This window comes from Gallus gallus, chromosome 10 (assembly GCF_016699485.2).
Source record: "Gallus gallus isolate bGalGal1 chromosome 10, bGalGal1.mat.broiler.GRCg7b, whole genome shotgun sequence".
Classification (NCBI taxonomy): Eukaryota; Metazoa; Chordata; class Aves; order Galliformes; family Phasianidae; genus Gallus; species Gallus gallus.
The window spans coordinates 6490628-6510920 of NC_052541.1; the positions used below are offsets into that span (position 1 = coordinate 6490628).

Sequence of the window (20293 nt, forward strand, 5' to 3'; positions counted from 1 at the left end):
CACTTTCAGATCAGATGGTGGCCAGACACAGCAGCTGAAACCCACATTTGGAAAGGAAAACATTTTAATACAGTGAGAGTTGATAGACGTGCATCAAAGTGAAATGTTATTTTTGTAGTGATCAGCAGGCTTCAGACCTCCCATGCTAATCATAAACTTTCCAGGCCAATGAAACTAATTTGTTCTCCTATTGCCGCTGGCCTACAGCTCCTTTTTCCAAAGGAGGATATTATACTTGCTGTGAGCTAGAAATTTAGCAAAAGGCCTTGTTTTTATCTTTAGGCCTGTTACGCCTGTGATATTTGGGTTTGTTTGTGTGATGTCTGTGGGTACATCTTAAATGTAGTCATGAACAGAAATTGCATGAGCTACTTTATCCTTTTTTTCAATCTTTCTTTGTTAACTTGTAGTGCACTGGTTATGGCAACCATATGTTAAGGTCTCATCTTTTCCTCTAAAATGGGTCCTTTTATTCTTTTTAGAAATGCCGACCTGGGAGAATTTAAGGCTTTTGTGTGTTTGTCCAGGATATCCAGATGTAGAACACTATGCCTGGTATTGCAACTAAGTGAATTGAACAGAGTTACACCAACTTTTTTTTTTTAATTGGTGTGGTAATCTCTAGTTAAAGATGTGGAGTCTAGAGGTGCTGTGCATTTGCAGTTCTTTCAAACCAGACAGCCAGAATTGGAAATAGCATCAATAAAAGAAAGATCACTGCTGAATCTCTGTAAAGATAATAGCCACCATACAACCTCTGCTGACAGAATAAGTCCTGTGATATTTGGATTCAACAGCTATGTCTATTGCAGTCTACATCTCAAGTATAGGCATCTTTTCTGCTTTCCTTTTGAAGGGTAAAGTTCTTTATCATCATGATTTCAGCTTTTTTTTCCCCATAACTGACACATACAATTAGCACATATTTTAGTCAATTAAAGAACAGAGTTTTATGCAGTGTGTGCCTATTAAACAGTAGTATTGAGTTCACCAAAGAAATGGAGCAAATATTTTAAGTTGGAACGAAGTCCTTGACACCAAGTTTTAGAAGAAAGAGGAATTAATTACAGGTGCATTTTTAAGAATATAGCCTGCGATAGGAATTGACAGAACTAATACGAAAATCTTAAAATGCTGTTTGCAAAAATATGATACAAGAGAGAGGAAAAAAGTAATAGTCTATTTCAGAAGACTGATGTTTCCATTCAGTTACTGTTTCTGTACTGTTTCAGTTACTGTATTGCTGCAGTGGTTTTTAATCTCCTTACGTAGGTAGGATCACTTGCTCAAGTTATCCTTGGGATTTCCATATGGATTAAGAAAACATGTAGATTAGGCATTGTGCACTTGATACGAGTAGCAATAACATTAGTGTCTGTAGTTGTCTCTAGTTGTCTAGGGGCACTCACTGCAGTGCTGGTGTGGTATATTTCCTTATATATTTGAGCCTGTGCTTTTTTTTTTTTTTAATGTGAAATAATAATGTGACATTAGCAGACTTTCTTCATTTTAGAATTTATTGAGAATGGGTCTTCCTGGCAATTTACATTGTATTTCAGTTCAAAGCCTATACATTACTTTCTGTTCTCATGTAACTACAAGTCCTTATACCAAGATGGCTATTGTGTGAAGTTGAAAACCAAGTAGAATCACAGTAGTGTTTCTTGGGGTTGTTGTGGCAGAAGTGCAGGACCCAGCACTTGGTCTTGTTGAACCTCATCGCATTGGCCTTAGCCCAGCAATCCAGTACTGATGTTGATGTTCATTTCTCCACATATCTTCATTTTGGTAGCTCTGTTTGCTGAAGATGTTCTTTTAATTAAATAACTTTTATGGTCAGTATGATATTGCAAGAGGAATAAGGAGGAGAATTAATATGACTGAGTAAGGCCCTATGTTTTCTTTTCACATATCTTTGCTGCTTGCCAAACTGCTGTGGCAATGAATGGCATGAAGGCTAGACATAGAATTATATGTACATAGTGTGTTTTTCTCCACAGTAGAAGGGAATAGAGTCTATTACTCTCACGAAAATTTAGAAGCAGTGTTTACTCGTGTTAGGGTAGTAAGATAGACTACTGAGGAACCTAAGGGTAATCTCGTAATAGTCTTACGTTTCATTATATTTTCTAGATATGGACTTAAAATTATTTAGTAGATAAATCTGACTTAGGGTGCTTGGGCTAATCCATTGGCTACACATCTAAAACAGCAGTTTTAAATGATTTGGAAAATGGCTGAAAAACAGAAATCACATCTAAACAAAGTATGATGTCAATGGAAGAGCAGAGCTATAATGCTGTTGGACAACTGAAATAACTGGTGGCTATCTTTAATCATTTTCTTGAACTTGAGCTAGCATGCGGAGCTATAAACAAAAATTAAATAGTATATTCAGTGAGAAAGCCTGATGTGAAATAGTCTTCCCTGAAACATTGGCTGAAAATGATTTAAAGCATGATTTGTGTAAGTTGGAAGGTATTGTATTGAAAAGATTTGAAACTGGGCAGGAAATACTCAGAATACTCTTAATGCATCAGTACTCAGGGAATTCTTTGTGTTTTTGTTCACTTGCATTTTGTTGGAATTCTGATTGTTTTCTAACTGTGTGATGGTGTTGGCTGCACAGATGTGCTTTTACAACCTGATTTCTCAAACAGTCAAGTTTTATGTCTCTCTATGGGCATTTAAGATTAGAACTGGTGTTATTGCTAGCTTTAACCTATGTAGACAGTCTGAGTTTGGGGATAAAATAATCAGCACCACTTCTGTCTTTCAAAATATACACAAAGAATGTAACTTCGTTTCCTTTGTTCTGTATCAACTTTTAAGAAGTTCTTTCTTTTTTCCTTAGTGTTCATATTTTATTTCTTTACATCTTGCTTTCAACAGATGGTATTTCCAAATTTTTTGTGCTATTATGTAGAGATTTTATGTAGCATACTGGACATTTAGCTGCTTAGCTAATAACTGTACATACTGGTTAAGAAACAAAATAACATGCTATCTAACTTTAAAGAAATGTTTTCAGAGTATCAAATTATTCCCTGCAGTCATTTTGGACTTGACTCTTGCTTCTGTAGTGGAAAAGTGTTCCTGAATTTAGCCAGGCTATTTCTCCCATGAGAAAATTTGACAGTGCTGAACTTTTTTCAGTTGTCTATTTCAGAAAGACATATTTCAAGTTAAATTATAGTGGACATGCTCTGATTACTCAGAGGCTTATCAGCTAATTGGACAAATTTTGTGAGTTGCTAATCCTTCAATAAGTGAAATATTTGAGTATAATTATGACAAGAGTGCATAATTATTTTGGGAACCTTATTATCTAGTTTGAGCTGAATTGTTTTCTGAACTCATATAAACCAGATGAAGTTCAGCCTGTAATGTAAATAGATTTATATCATTTGTATTTCCAATTTTTCCTACTGAAAGCATCAAACATGCAAGAATTAGGCATTTTCCCTTTAGGAATGATGTATGTTTTCAAGAACAGAGTAGAGTGCAGGTGTGTTTTTATCTGTGTGCTCTGAAAATTCTAAACATGTTGGACCACTCTCCAGAGTCTGGAAGAGCTAGAAGACTTTACATACACTGGTATTTCATTTGGTTCTAATGGGCAACATGTTTAATGTGATTGCTTTAAAAACAAGCACATTTATAAGATAAACTATCTAAACATCTGTTATGTAAGCAATCATATTTTCCCACATTTTTGTTTTCATTGAAAATCTAAAGGCACACATTTTCTCTTCCATTAGAAGGAGATACGTATTTTTAATTTGGTACACATCTACAGAGAAAGACAAGGATTGTTCTTGCATTGCAGCTATGCTTCAAATTTGTACCTAATTTACACCAACAGTGTAAGTGCTCTGCTTTCATGACCCGGAATGGATCCTGAGTGATGACAAATGAGCCTTTAGCCCATATTTGTGTAAATTCTTGTAATTTGCGATGTAATGTAATTAGGATTGGGATGTATGTTACAGTATACTTAGATTAGTCAGTCTTATTGTGAGAGATAGTGAATTGGGAAGATGGAATTGAACAGAACAAGAAGAGGTTTTGGGAAGAAATAATTGCATCTTTGACTCAGAAGGTTTTAACTAGATGGGAAAAGATGGGATGTGGTTGCTGCTCAAAGCAGAAGTCGTATTACTGTGACGTTTGTTCTCTCTGCTCCCTTTATATTATGTAATAAAATTACTTTAGATCCATTACTCCTTTTTCTTCATGTATTTTGTTTCAGGATGAGTGCTTAATCCAGTGGGTTTTGGTCAGTATTGCAATTAAATCTGAAGTCTTTAGCCAAGTATATTCATTTCCTTTGGCAACACTACAGCTATTTTCGTTTCTTCTGCCTGAAGAAGAGAGGAGAAACATTGTATTCCCATAAACTGCTGAAAATGCAATCCGATAGTGAATGCAAGTGTTCTGAGATTTTTTTTTCCCCTTCTTTTGGCTCTGAAAGAAGTTCTGGTTCAGTACCTCTGTGACATCAAGGAACAGAACTGACTGTGCTAGAGAATTCACCTTAGCTGTGGTGCTCCAGCTGCATGACTCTTGGATGGGTGTTTATTTCCTTTCTAACTATTTTAGGGGCAGTTCTGATACAGTCTTGTCCCATAAATAGTGCATGTAATGTATGCATTGCCATCTCCTTCCTCAAGGCTACCTCTAGTTCAAGACTGTTAACCTCCTGCCTTATACAGTCTCTTACCTCCTTCATTTTGTTAAGCTGATTTTTGACTCTTCGTGCTCTCCTGCATGTGCGTGGTAACAGAATTGAATTTTGTTATACACATGGACTCTCAGGACTCTTATTGTTCACCAGCCTGTCACTTGGTGGACCTCTTCCCACACCTCTGATTGTGGGATCAAGTAGCACTGTTTCAGTCCCTGCTCAGAGGACCTTGGAAGCAAGCCTGTCACCAGCTTAGCCACAGCCATGCTTCTGCCTGTCTGTGAACTGTGTCTATCTGTGTCCTGATCCATGATCAAACTTCTTGGCTTGACCTTAGAGCTGCCTTATTACCACCAACTTGTTTGGTAATCTGGGCTCATGTCTGACCCTGACTTCCATTCCTGGGTCAGCTCTGTGCCCCCCCATGGTGTGCTGGTGAGATGGGACCCTGTCCAATGATGCCCCTGCCTTGCTGGCCTTGTTATGATCGACACCTGGCTACCCCACCATTAGGGGCCAGCTGTTGGTGCTCCCTGACAAAGTTTTTGTAGGTTGATCTATTGATATGGTATTACTACTTCAGTTAAGTAGTAAGCATCGCAAGTTTTGTGTACCTTTTCCAGAGCTTTCTTTTCATCTTTACTTGGCAGGAGTTGGTACTAATTTTGTGCAAATATACATTTCACTGTAGGTCTTTGCACCTTTTCTTACCTGCACACTGAATGAGGAAGTGCTACAGTTGATTCACTCTTTGGGAAGCCTTAGTGCTTTTCAGAATTTTTTCCAGAGCTATTTTCTCCAGTCTAAGAGAATATCATTATTCCTTTGAGATTTCTACCACTGTAGAAAATACCAGAACAGGTAAAGTATATGCATGAAAACGTGTTCCATAAATCTTTCCTCCTCTGATTCATCTTCAAGAACATTTCCAAGCAAAACTGAAAGTTATGATTATATTCGCAATCCTAACTTGTTAGTTTCTTCCTTGAGACAGATCTTTCCCATTGTATTCTGATTAGCTGTCTGACGCAGCTGTCACTTCCCAACAGAACAATTGGGAAAATGTGTGTCATTTTTTAATGTATTTTAGTTTTGGATGTGACAAAAGATTCAGATTTCTTACTAGCATTTAAAGCATAGGTCATGGCCTACTAAGTCATACAATTCTTTGGTGCTTTTTCACCAGGACTTATATTGTAAGTTTTTTTGGTAAATAAAAAGTAAGTGTACTTACTTGATCCAGATGCCTCACATTTTTCCTTATTGTATGAAAAGCTTTTGTTATAAAATAAATGCTATTCATTTGAATTAGAAATCCAAAGCATTGTGTCCATTTGTCAGAAAGTAGTGCTGAGCAGAGGAAGGAATGCCTCATAAATGTCTTCTTATTCTACTTGCACTGTGCAACTACTGTCTGGGGAGGCAGAAAGGTGCTTTGAGAACCTGGAAACATAAGCTAGAATTTTATCATAAAAATACAGAAAATTGGAAGATGGCCATGAAAAATATGTGTTCTAGCCTAACCCTGGGCAGGTGAGAACCAGGAGCCTTTCTCTCCCTCTAACACACTGATGCCAGAGAAGAGAAAGGGATATTAGATTTAGTAGGAAAGATTGAAGGTGATAAATCAAGCTGAGGTTAATGCTCAGCTCTTTGAAGGTGGACCTTTTCAGTAAAGTCTGGCTTCATAACCAGAAGTCTCAGCTTTAAGAACTTAGGAGTAGGGAAGAGGAAGGAAATGCTCAGATTTCTTTTTTAGGGTTTGTGTGTAACTTAAAAGCACAATAAACTACCAGAACCATGGTGGTCAGAAGAGATGGTGATGACAGTGAAGAGTAACATTCTGGCATTGATGGAGTAATTGACAAACCTCTGGTGATGAAACTTAACCTGAGATGTCCTGATTATATACAAAGGACTATTTGAAACTTAACTATGTAGTGCTATTACTGGAGAATGTAAGAAGCAACTTTTTAATGGTGTACTTTGTAATGTGATCTGATCAGATCTGCTTCCTGATATGAAGAAACAGAAAGACGAGAAACAGGAGAAGCCAGAACTTGTAGTAACTTCAGACAAGGAACAAGTGGAAAAATGATGATTGTTAAGTTTAGAATGGGAAACAAACAGGAATATGATAAAGGCAACTTTTTAAAGAGTGTGATTAACTAATGAAAGCATAAGAAGGGACCGTGTGGAATAATTTATGTAGAACTCTTAAAGTTCTCTCTTTCTCACTGCATCCCTTTGTCTTCTGCATAACTGCACAGTCAGATTAGAAAATGATTAGATGTAGAAGTAGATAGGAGTATCCCTAGCCCTGCTATGTCAGATAACAATGGAAGGCATGATACTCTATGCTATAATGTATGCTGTTAGCCAATCAATTTTTCACAGTTCTGGTGTTCTGGATGAATTGTTTTCTTATGCCAAGCAGTGTAAATAGGCAAGAAATTACAGCAGCTTTCTAAATAAAAATTTTAAGTGGAAGAGTATATCTAAAGACATTGAGAATTTCTTAGAAAGGCATTAATTCCTAAAGTACTTACACTGGTTTATAGTTTCTACCAAGGAAAGATGCTGTGGTACACTGAAATGCATGAGAATGTCTGGGACTTGTTTCCTTTCTTAGTGTCTGAGGTTCATTCCAATAGGGCTCCAGATATTTAACCTTTAGGCTGTAATACATCGGTCACACTTAGACTTCCTTCCCAAGCTGATTTTTTTAATGATATGTATAAAAGTCCAAATAATCTCTTTTTGTATTTCTTTCCTCGTTTTTATGTCTTCTATTCTTGGTTGAGGACAGGTAGACCTGTTGATGAAATTCAGATTGTGTGAGTATTGTGCATGTCTCTTTCAAAGGGACTGCAAGGAGAAATAGTAGTGAATTAGATAGAGCGGCACTCTCTACAGATGAGAATCTCTTGCTCTCTTTCCCATCTGGTCAGTGCAGTACAGAAACCAATTAAGTGGCTGTACCAGGCCTTCACGGGGTGCTCCCTTTGTGATTTAGTAGTAGCATTTCCTGAGAAACATCCTTTATCAAGAAATCCTGGGCCTTGTACAAGAAGGTTTGAGTGACTTTTTATGACTGATGTCTCAGTAGTTCAGTAGGCTCAGTAGGCTGAAGGACAGTAGTCATTATTTTCTGTCCTGACTAATAACCTCAGAAGTTAGTGCTTCCAAGAAACAATGACATGGCAGCCATCTTTATATCCAAACCTGCCACAGGCTCTGTGGAACTTGTTCCTTTTTTTTTTTTGCTTGAAGTAGCTTCATGTAATTTGAACTAAGTTCAGCCTTTTTTTCTCTTCTGTTAAATTCTTACATTGAACATTTTAAAAACAACAACAAACTTAAAAATAAGAGGGATAGAGCTCGCAATTTCTTCTTAATTTCCTTTTCCCGTTAGTGATTCCAGGAAGGTGATGTCTAGCAAAAGCAAATTAACCTGGGGATTATGCTGTGAGGTCATCTCTTTTCATCCTGTGTCTCCTTTTTAGGTAGTTCATTGGTTTCCATGTTGAGTACAAATGGATACTGTAGTCAGCATTCTGTATCCTCCCAAATTTGGTAGCAGTGATGCATCCCCCTTCGTGACAACATATGTATTAGAGAAATTATTTTCACTCTTACATGTTAATACTTAGAAATACACAGAAATTTTCAATTTTGTTAGAGAATATTTTGGCCTGAAATAGAGGCATATAGATACAGACATAAAGATCTTGGTTTAGGAGTTTGTGAGTTAATTTCTACAAATGTTAAAGTTGTAGGAAGTAGAGAAGAATTCCAAATACATGGATATAACAACAGCATTGTATTGACTTGTATTTTCTTTTACTGTTACTTGGACAGTAGGAATCTAAGCAAATACATGCTTAGCAGAAGGAAGTAACAGATTTTACCTGAGCATACTGTTTGTGATTTCAAGAGGAATTAAGGCTCAGACCTGGGATGGATGGAAGTTGCTTTGTTTGGAGAAGTTTAACTAGCCTGTCCTTTTTGGAGATTTAGGTGCTATTGACTCAGCAGGTAGTCAGTAAGCAAAATTCATAAATTGATTGTTATCAGCAAACCCCTTGAGACGGACAGTTTCTTTCAGAGGCAAATCCCCATTGGTAATGAAAGCATACTGTCCAAAGATCTGTTGTGCATTTTGCTTTTCTGTGTTTTAATTTTTGAGATTAAGAGTTAGGAACTCTCCTGGAAATATTCTGAAACCTGTAAAAATAGGAAAATTATATGGGATTTTTTAATTTAAATAATATGGATAAAATAATTACAGTGGTAATTTTGAAACGCTGTTCTGTTTTTTTTAAGTTAAAGGAAGGATACTTCTGTGTTGAAGGTAGCTAGATATTTTACTTCTTCCCTTTATTGCAAAGTATTTTGCTTTCTCTATTTACTACTGCAGAATTTTGTATCTGAAGTGGTTCTTCAATCATAATCTGACTTCTGTGCCTCTGGTAGTTTTGCAGTTTCTAGTGTAGTGATGGTTGAGATTTGTAGAGGAATTCTTATCATGGTTGCAGCAGTACAAGTCCAGCACAGTGTTAAGTTTCAAATTACTTTTTGCTGCAGAGAAAGTCTGTGGTTGTGAACACACACTATTCCAGTTCAGTTGGTTAAATCTTGGAAGTGTAGTAGCAGGTATGGACAGATCTTTTGTCTTTATATGGAGAACAGGGCACCAGCCTCTGGATTCCAGGGAATTAAAATAATGTGGAAAGAATTAAGTATATGAATTGTTAGAAGGGAATGTTGTACATTTTTCTGTGCCTCAGAAAATAATTCTAGTAATATTTATTTAGACTTTCTCAAAGTTTTTTATTGTTTACAGAGGATGTGCTGCTTTCTGGAATCAACAAAAAGAAGACTAAAATCACAGCAACCTTTTATTTGTGAACTTTGGTTTTCTATCTGCCATTAAAAAGAAAAAAGAGGCAGGGAGGGAATAGTAGTTTTGTGCCAATACCATATGCTTACTCAGTTCAGTTTGTAATGAACTGAGGAAAAAGGCAAAACTTTCTTTTATGAAAATACACATGAAAAAGCTGTGATAGGTGTGGGTTTTGTTATTTTTGTTTGTTTGTTTAACTTTTTCAAGCAGTGAACCTGGTTTAAAGTACTACAGTCGGAACTTTCATGATGAAAGTTTTTCGGTTCTGGTTTAGTTGGTCATTTGTTCATGATCATTTCTCCTTTTCTACTACATCTATATATTTTCCCCAAAGTATGTAAGGAGTGGGAGGTTTCCTACTAGGGGTGTTGATGGAAAATTTCCTTAAGTTTATTTTGCTTGACATTTTCAGTCCAGAGAGTTATCCATAGACAACCAGCATACATACCATCTGTAATGGCAGCTCTGCCTTTAGCTGTCAGCACAATGGTATAGTCTGCAAACCTTCAAACCTTTCTTTGGAAGAGGGAAAAAATGCATCCTTCATTTCAATTTTAATCAGAAATGTTGTATTTATGAGATCAGCGTAGCAGTAGTGAGTTCTGGATGCTTTTTGTGAGAAAGTACCATGGAGTTTATAGAGTCAAGTTTTCAAACTTGTTAGTTGCCATTCTTACAACTCTGTGTCTAGCTTCCTGTGGTCCTCCAGATCATTCATCGGAGCCATTTGCAAGTTCCATGCTCATTCTTTTTCATTCTGCCTTTCTAGTTCCTCTTAAGTTTGTCCTATTCCCTTGAGAGCAGTCGACTTAAGGGGATTATATATGCACTTCTCTGCCATTGAGGTCCTACAGCATTGCTTCCTGCCTCGTGTGTCCTCACTGAACACAGTGTTACCAGGTACTGGCAGTAATGCTGCAAGAGCCACAGTGCTGCTAGGCTGTGGAATGGCAGGGAAAGGAAGAGACTGACTTGTGAGAGATGGTCTGCTGATATCAAAGGCTGAAAAAGATGGATGGATTCTGTAGATGCTGAAGAGAGGCACAACATTGTGAGTCCACTTAGGCAGGACAAAAGGTAATGTTAATAGACAGGAGTAGGAGTCTGTAGAAGGAAAAGATTGAGGGGAGATGGAAAGGCAGTGATAGGTATGTCTAGTCAATACAGAGCTTACATTTACAAAATAAGTCTAACACTTAGAAACATTGTGGTTCTCAATTTCACCAAAATTTTCACTTGTCACCTTCTAAAATCTTGAGTCATTTAAAGTATCTGTATTCTGAGTTTATGTGGCTTACTCTCTGACATATGAGACCAGGTTATTCATAGGTCATATTTTTGAGATTTCCCCTGCAGCCATAAGGAAAAGAAATATGGTATTTACATGAAAGGTGAGAATCTAATGTGACTTCTTGACTCGAGGAGCTGGAACTGTAAGAAAACCGTAATGTCTCACATTCCCAGGATAAAAAAATTGGCAACAGTAAAGTTGGAAGAAATTAAAAAGTAAAATAGGAGGGGAACTACAAGACTGGAGGGTCCCACTTATGCTGTTAAAACAGTTGTTCTCTCCTGTTGTTGGCTGTCTTTACTTCGACCGTTAGGGTTCAAAATTTCTTTGCTCTTATGTATTTTTATATTGCTTAGTTTAACAGAACAAAATGTCTGTTGCATCGAGATTACGATCAGACATACTTAGCTGAAGGGAATCCCTCCAACTTTTATAGTTCTGTTTGCAATTTTACTCATTTCCGAGACAAACATTCACTGGTCTGCTTGAGAGATTTGAGAATTCAGCTTTGTATCATGCTTTAAATACTGTTTTATTCTTCACTTAAAAATAGGACTCACTCATCTTGTAATATCAAATACTCTGTTTCCAAAGGCTTGCAATTCTGTTTGCGTAGTCAAAGCAGTTTATCATTCAATTAGGGACTGATATAAATCAAAATTTCTTTTATTCAACTGTGACACGAAAAAGAAAGGCTGCCTCAGTATTCTACTCCAAAATTATTCTGTAGCATAGGGGCTCATTTCAGGAAGCTGTCATTCCTGAGAGCAGTTGGACCACTTGGGTTCCCTGTGGGCCAGCTGCAAGGACCAAGGATTCTGAGTGAGCCCCTGGCAGGGTTGGGCCAGTTGGGTTGCGGGACTGTGGTGGTGTAGGGCTGACTGTAAAACCAGAGGCTACTTCCTGATTAGGTTTTAACTGATGGTTTATTTATTACCAACTTCTTCAATAAAAGAAGGTGCTGTACCTTTAAGTAGCACATGCTGTCTAACCATCAACAGGCATCTTTTGCAAGCTGCTTTAGCCTGTTTCTCCAATCATGCCTGCCTAAGTCAATAACGCATTGCCAAACCTCCTCATGCATTAAAGGTTACCTTTTAGCTTATTCCATGAATCAGAGCAGATGCATAACTTGGCAGTGACCACTTCTGTCCCTCCCCTTCTTTGCTTTATGCTAACTGCAGCCCCCCAGCTCATTGCTGGCTGAGCCCCCTCCCCCAGCAGGGAGAAGTCATTACATGAAGAGATCAACTTACCAGTTGTCTTCAGAGCAGTGGCTGAGAGCACAGCTCCTGGTCGTACAGTGAGTGCAAGAGAAAGGGGGAGAGGGAAAGGAGTCGGACCTAGAAGAACTAAAGGCTGTGTTACCGAGACACAAGTGCATCTGCTAGCTGTTAGTACTTGGCAGAGGGTTTTCTCCTCCAGGGTAGCTCTAACTTTGGGTAATAATGTTTGTCAGCTACCTGATACTAACGTTGCTCTACTTTCAAACAGCAGTGTTAGCAAGACCTGGGGGAGAGGTAAGCAAAGTATGTAAAAAATTGTTGTCTTGTCAGTTTTATTCCTGTCTTTTAAGATGGGTAGTGAATTATTTTTATGTTTGTCGACTTTATAGAACTGCATTATTTGCTTGATGTGTAAAAAGGCATAGCTTTTGATCATTTGTTGTGGTGGGTTTGTTTGTTTGTTTGTTTTAAAGCCTGTAGGTACTGAGGGAGACTATCTTGGAAATAAGCTTCTTTCCACTTGATACATGTTTTGTGTGAGATGACTGTACTGTGTGAATTTTTCTTTACTAACAGAAATAGGATACTCTTTGTAGCAGTAGATGGTAGTGTTAAATTCACATCCCCCTCTTCTCTCCACCCCCCCCTCCACCCTCAACCCTCCCCAAAAAAAGCGTGATCGAAGAAGTTTTTACTTAGGATGTATCATGGGGATGTCAGTATGTAAAAAATGCAGGTTCCATTATTTAACAACACTCTTTTGTGCAAATATATGTAATACTCAGTATGTGTATTGTTGTTTTAGCAGGGCATGAAGAACTCTGTTTTTGTTTTAAAGAATGCCATACCATTAAAGACAGACGTTACCCATTCTTAATAAGAGAAATCTTAAGTAATGAAATAGAGCAGCCCTTCCTAGACTCTATAAAGTTGCTACTTGATTTAAAAGAACAGTTTTCCAGATTTCTGTTCCGATCAGAGCTGGCTTTCTTTTTTCTCAAGCTTTTCTTTCATACCAAAACAGAAAATTTCAGCTAACTGTTTGTCATTTAGGAAGTAATTTATCAAATGTACAACTGTTGGATAAGAAATACTCTATATAGTGATGTCAGTGGCAGAAAATACTTCTGTTACTTTTTATACTTGTTCTCTCTTTTTCAATTGAAGGATTATGTGTGTTTATGAATTTTGAAGGAATAATTTGATAGCTCTGCTTCCATAGTGTATCTTCTTTAAGTATATCAATCATAACAAAGAAGCAAAGTGCCAAATAAATCTGAAAACAGTGATTCTGCTTTAGAGTTCTGTATTTTTTTAGTGCTGTCCTACATTTACAGTAGCCTAATAAAGATCAGAGCAATTACTTTTCCTGTTAAAGGAAAGTGGAGTTGAACTGGAAAAGCCATCTTGTCCAACACTTGTGGTTGACGCTCTGTTGAGCTCATATGCCTGGACATAAGCTGTATTTTACCTTCAGGGTTTTTTAAAATGTGGAGTTGTAATTGTTGCGATTCAAGAAAATATCTTTTAACAAAATCTTGCACTGTCTTTGATCTAATTAAAAGAAAACAGAGAAATGTTTTCAACGGAATCTGAGGAACTTTATATGGGTTGATGATCAGAGTGACTGGAGGCTGGTCATTGCCTTCTAGTTGTCACTGAATTGTTAACTTCCTGGTTGATACAAAGCATTGAAAATGATGAGATGGTCCTGGTCACCTTGTCAGGCGGAGGGACCTTAAATTTTGTGGTGGCTCACATGGAAAATATTTGTCATCACTACTTGTACATGTGGTCTTCAGAGATCCATATAAAGAAAAAGGCTAGAGCAGCAGCAGTGTTGCCTGCCAATTACCTCGTTAGCAAGTAAAATAAAAGCAATGCTGTTTCTTACCTGGAAATGAATTTCTACAGTAAAAGTGCAATGTGGAATGTTTTAGCACCATTCCATATGCCAAGTGGGTTGAACTGTACTGTTCTTGTTAGAATTTCAGCTAATACAGAAGACAGAATGTGAAAAATGGCATATTACTCCATCTTAGAATTTACTAAAAGTGGTGATAAATTTTATTGTATTATCTTAATGTGGATAATTTTGACAATTATGCAGTAAAAACATACTGTCTGCTTTTAATACAATAATTCTTTGTCCTGTTTTGTAAGAGACCGCCCGATAATCTCATACATTTCCCTCCTTCAGCTACAGAATCTTGGCTACATAAATATTATTTCTCTAGGAAATTACTCAATTAAGATTTCTCCCATCCTGGAGAGACAACAATTTGAAGCAGGGAAAGTAAGCAAGAACCATTTTTAAAAGGAATATATATTGCGCTCTTGTGCTTCTTTGAAGTGTTCTATTTTCTGAATATTTTTATTTATAGATTTTTATGTTTGAAGTTCTCATCAAATTGCTAATTTGGGATGGATTATAAGGTTGATGAGAAGTTCCTTTTCTTGCTTTGCTTTTCTCTTGTTCTCCCTGTATTATAATGATGCAGAACTTTGTTCTGGAAACAGAAAATTACAAAAATGACACTTAAACGTTAACTGTAGTGATTATTAAGGAACAACTAGTACTGTTTCTAATATGTGTATAATTCTCTTTTCTTTTGATTTTGAGTTAAGGAACGGGTTAGTGTGAAGTCAGTGGAATTGCATTGCATCACTTTTCCGTTTAGGAGGGAAATAAGGCTGTATAGCTTTACAACTTATCCATGTTTGCACTGGCCAAGAGCAAAATTATTCTGTGCTTCTTAGGAAATGAGCACGACTTTCTTCATCCTTAGCTGGAAGCTCTAGCTGGCATCTCCTTCTGTGGTCAGCTTTCCTAAAGGATCAGAGTTCAATTTCCGTCTCTCTGGGATGTTCAGGAATCATCAACAGACTATCTTTTGGTACATCTGTTCTTACCAAGGAAAAGCTAAGAATTAGCGGGCATCAGATTTAAAACCTACATGATGAGGAATTACAAAATAAAGACAAAGCATTGTAAGCACGATATATTGCAGAATGCATAAGGTCCAAACTCCTAATTGCAAGACGATACCTTAATGAAGGTTTCCTCTTCTCCACTTCTTGTTTGGTGGTTTTGAATCATCTTTAGCATGAAGATCGTTGTTTAACTAAATGCACTGAGCTTCATAAATCTTGTAGCATCTGGAGAGTTGTGCTGAGGAGTAGCCTATCCAGTACATTCTGGATTTTTTAGCTCACATGTGAATGCACAAGTGCATCACAGTAGCTTTAAATCATCATTCTTCACTCATTTCCAAGCAGACAGCCTTTTCAGTATTTTTTTCAAAACATACTTTTCAGTTATTTGTATTTTGAGAAGAGAATTTCCACTTCCTTGAGATTTCAGATATTTCAGCTGAGTACTCCTCCCACTGTAGTGGTTTCCTTAAGCTTGTACCTATTAGCCTTGAATTATTACTGTTATTTCAATGGGTGTCAGTGAAGGTGTAAAAAGCTACTGAATTACCCTTATCCAACGTCAGATTGTACACTGAGTTGTCACTGTATTCATGGCTAGTAGCATTTAAAACATTCAGCCTAGCTGACAAAGCGTGGGGATCATAAAACTGATGAAAGAGGACCAGCCTCACACTTAAAGTCATCATTGATTTTATTTTAATGCCGCAAATAATCATAATCTGATGTTAAGAACACAGTATATGAACAGAGAGCTTTCAGCAGGTTTGAGTGACTAGTGAATTAATATGTAAAATTTAAACCTAATGATTTTCAGTTCTTGAATAGCATTTGTTCAGTTAACAGGATGTTTTGCTGCAGCTGATGTAGTAAATAAAGTTGTTGATAGAAGCAAAAATTTTGTTTGACTGTATGAATAGTATGAGTTTAAGGATATATGAACACTGGATGCTTTCTTCATAAAACAATCACTGTGATGGATAGAAGATAAAAGACAAGGTCCCTATGGGTTATTTTAATATTTTTTTCTTATAAATGCAGTATTTTATTTAATCACAGATTTTGAATACTTCCCTTTGGAATTTGGGCATAGAGTGAAAACATCAAGTTCCACCTGGTAAAATGCATAAGGGAGCCTGAGTAAATTGAGTCTGAATTTTCATATGCTTTAAAATCTGCTGGTTTTGATTAGCAGCTTAGGGGTTGATACTTGAAACAGTGTTGTTTTACACTATGTCCCAAGCTGCATGAGTAGGAATAAATACACAGAAATGCCGAGAGCCCTGTTTTCATGAGCTCACATTCGGTTCAACTTTGATGTGGCTGTCTTCTCTGCAGTATGTAATTTGTCCATAACCAGGGGAGCAAAGTGAACTTGTCAACATTTAAAAAGAGCCATCAGTTCTAAACAAGTCCCATTGCAGAAATGCAACTCGTTTTAAGAAACTTCAGGACACGGATAGGTAGTCCAACACATTTTTAACTGAAAAGTTGGTGATGAGATGAATGACAAACTTCAGAAGATTCAGTTCAGGCATTATTCCAAACTACAGTCCAAACTACATCAAGTAGACAAAGTTGTTTTTTTTTTTTTGTTTTTGTTTTTTTTTTTTGGCCAAAAGAGGATATGCTGATGAGTTGCATCAAAAAGAGTGGGTTTTTTACGCTATCTTTAAAGGTGAACTGATTTAATTATTGCCTAAAGTTAGGTAGATTGTTTTGGTTTAAGGAGAGACTGAAGAGAATTCTGATTAAACCTGAACCATTTCTTTCTTTCTTAATTATTGTCTTTTCTACTGTCTTAAAGCTGTGTGATCCTCATTGTTAGCTTGAAATTGTCTTTTTTCTTTTAAAACTCCATATTTCTGTGCATATATACATGCATAAGATTCTGTGCTGTACTGAGCTACGGAAGAAGAACCTTAAGAGAGTACTGAAAATACATCTTCAGGGTATGTGGAGTTGTGTCTAGAATTCTTTCCTAACTGACTGATCTGTTTCTGAGGTGGCCAGGGAGCACAGCTCATCTCAGTTTTCTTACTTTTCATGTCGTAGATATGCTTGTCAAATGAATCTTTCCAACTCCGCGATGTTTTTGCATCTCAGCAGTGCCTTAAAGAAGCTCTGTATGGCCTGGAAATGAACTAGTTAACCTGTGCATCACTGGGCTGCAGTCAGTGATACAGCCTTACCAGGTATAGGCACAGAACACATTATATGACCCAATAAAACAAGCTTTTCCATCTCTGAGTTTCATGGGGCCAGAACATAAGAAAGCAAACATAATGTCTCCCACTCTCGTGCTGACAAAAACCATTTCTCATCTTGGTACCTGAATATTCCAATCTGCAAGCCAAGATTAATAAGGCTTCCACTGATTCTCCAGAGAAATTGATATGTCACTTTGACTATATTTTCTCATAAAACTTCACCCGCAACACTTCTGTTTCAAAGGCTGGGAATGTTTGAGAGCTTTTGTGAGCTGGTAACTGAGGAGGGATTGAGCCATTTGGATGGTTATTTGAATCTACTTTAAAATTACACTATTCTGAGTTAGAAAAAACAGATGGTAATTTACATATGGCAGTAATTGCTGACATCACCAGTTAAGCATCTGAAAGTGAGATGTTTTGTAGGTGAAAAATAATCCTGTCAAGTAAATATCCACAGACATAGCCAAATTGTAAGAATGTGCTCTGAGTATTGCTGTTGCTCTAAGTACTACAAAACAAGTTTAATTGACCTCTGGCGTATGTGCTGCAGTCATCCTAGCTTTATATTTCAATCTTAACTGCAGTAGTTATAAGACAGCCCTATTTTGCTTTAAAAACTTGGATGTAAGCTTGCTGTATTGGGATGATCACTTAAAAGTTAATTACGTTGTAGCAACAATGTCTCGAAGTGTACCCTTTCATTCTTTGAGATTAGGTAGGTTTTCTTTCCAAGATTCCTGCTGGGCTTTTACTTTTTCCTATACCGCATATCCTCACCTACTCCTGTGGGAAAGACAGGACCGAAATAGTAACAGTTGTATGTGCTGGTAGAGGTCTGTATGGAGACTGCTTTAATAACTCAGATCATGGGCCTAGATCCAAACTTTTTTGTCTTTGGGCTCTGGTTCAGGCTATACTGGGTTTCTTGTTCCATGCTGTAAACATCTAAAAGACTGATAGAGGGTTACAGTAATTCCCACAGTAATTACAGCATCGTGCTCAGTCTTACCATAGCTGAGCTAAATCCGTTAAGTCATTACCAAATAAATGGTTATGTGTGATGGATGAGCTAATTTGTTTCTCACACAAGGTTTGTAGGCTATTTTCTGGCCTTCAATGGATTTTGAAGGCAGATAGTTTATGTTAGGATGTATCAAAAGGTATTAAAAAAAATCTGGTGAAGTAAATCTCTCTAATTTTAGATTGTAACAGTCATTGTATGAATTGTTCTTTCTTATTAAAAAAAAATCTTCCTTGGTTTTCTTATTTCTTCATGGTAATGTTATAAGGATCTAAGTATTTTAAATGCTCTGATGTATAATAGGGCACAAGAATGTGTTCCAAGACTCATAAAAATTTTAATTAAAAGAGTGGAAGGTCTTGTAAACTCCTAGTGGTTCCCTTTAAGTAATATCACTTCTTAAAGCACCTTTTTTTCCCCAGCCTCTCAAGATTATCTTTCAATTTGTGTACACAATGTGTTATGTTTTGCATGTGGATGATGTACAGATTTTAAGGAGACTAGTATATTAATAGATTTACCCAGCCTCTTACAGCCAGGCCTCTTCTGGAAACAATACCTGGCACACAGAAAAGGCTGTGCTAAGTAACTGAACAAATGCTCCTGTGTTAATATCTAAGACTGTAATTTTGCTACAAGCTTTCCTGCAAGTATACTGCTGTAGATGGATTACTAGCAGTGTTTGTTGAGCAGTGCTTGGAGCCTGCAGTTGAGGCTTGGAGGGAATTATGCAATAATCAGGAACCTAAAGCTGATTTTCACTTTTTAATTGAAATGCACTGGACAGAAGAGGGCTGGTGTATCTGACATATATCCCTATCCCAACTGGATCTGTAGCTTGCTTGATTGTTCCTTGCATATCACTTACTATTTATTGGTGCCAAAAGCACAGCAGCAGGGATCAATCATCATCCACTAGTATGTTTAAGGACCCAAAGGCACCACCAACACAGCAATTATATCACTGACAGCAGCTCAATGCTTCTGTTTAAAGACCTCTTCTAAATGAGATACATGAAAGTGGAGCGTGAGAGATTATTAAATTAAAGGTTTGCCTGTGTGATTGCCTGAAGCTGTCACTCTGTTTCTTTGTGGTTTACAAGTATTATTTTCCCAGTGTGTGGGTTGTGAGGAAGGTTTTATCAGGAGACAGAACTTTTTTGACAAATTTCCACTCCCACTTATTTGGCAGATACAGAGAAGTGAGGTGAATTTGGAGTCAATAAATTAATCCTTCAACCCCAAACTGCTTTTTGACTGCAGCATAATGTTTGCTTTCTTTTTTCATGCAATTTCTTCCCAAGACATTGATTGGGGGTGGGGAAGATGAAAGCTGTAACATTTTCAACTTAGAGGTAAAATCCTTTTGTTACTAACATGTGTCAGTTAAAATCCACTTCTTCCACAGAAAATGTAAAAGATACTTATAATGTTTCTGAAAAGATTTTGACTAATTTGTAATTCACTGCAAGTAAAGAATTATATAGCAGTAAAAAGTTTGGTATTTTAATACAAGATTGCTTCCTTGCTCCTTGGAAGCTGAAATTATAGAAGCAATGGTAAAAACATGTGGAAATGCTGCGTTTTAATCCCAAACAGTTAATAGATTTACCAGAAGAATTTACCCCCTCTAAGGAAAGATCTCGTTTCCCTTTTGTAATTTAGGTTGTATTTTTCTCATTATGCTTTGTGTGTACTCTCTGCCTCTGGAAAAAAAAAAAAAAAGAAAAAAAAAAAGGAAAAAAAGAACAAAATAAAGAGGAAATACAGTCAAATGTTAGAGCTGTGACATTCGGTGTTCTACAGGTTAGCAGTTAGGATACCTTGCATTGCTTATACTGTTTTAATGTAATGGTTTCAGTGTGATTTTTGAAATGAGTTGCAATTAATTGCTACAGAGGCAGCAAAAACGTTTCATAAGCATTCAGTGTATGGAGGGAATATCAACATCTGTACATGAAGAGAGCGTTTGAAACACGTGCTGGACTCATGCTTGTAAGTACTTGAAAGCAGAG

The 20293-nt window shown here is 37.0% G+C and overlaps 2 protein-coding genes across 5 annotated transcripts in view; one reads left to right on the forward strand and one right to left on the reverse strand.

Annotated features, from left to right (window-relative positions):
- The window catches only part of MPHOSPH10 (M-phase phosphoprotein 10), a 1076704-nt gene that overhangs the window by 682735 nt on the left and 373676 nt on the right, over positions 1-20293 (reverse strand). The window lies entirely within an intron of this gene.
- The window catches only part of THSD4 (thrombospondin type 1 domain containing 4), a 274739-nt gene that overhangs the window by 153564 nt on the left and 100882 nt on the right, over positions 1-20293 (forward strand). Inside the window, exon 1 of one of the 4 annotated variants that reach the window (XM_015278912.4) lies at positions 12152-12404. The exons of the other annotated variants lie outside the window; for them this stretch is intronic. Coding sequence (XP_015134398.2) covers positions 12333-12404 — 72 coding nt within the window. The 5' untranslated portion in view covers positions 12152-12332. Of the gene's footprint in view, positions 1-12151; positions 12405-20293 lie in introns of those variants that run through there. 4 annotated transcript variants of the gene reach the window in all.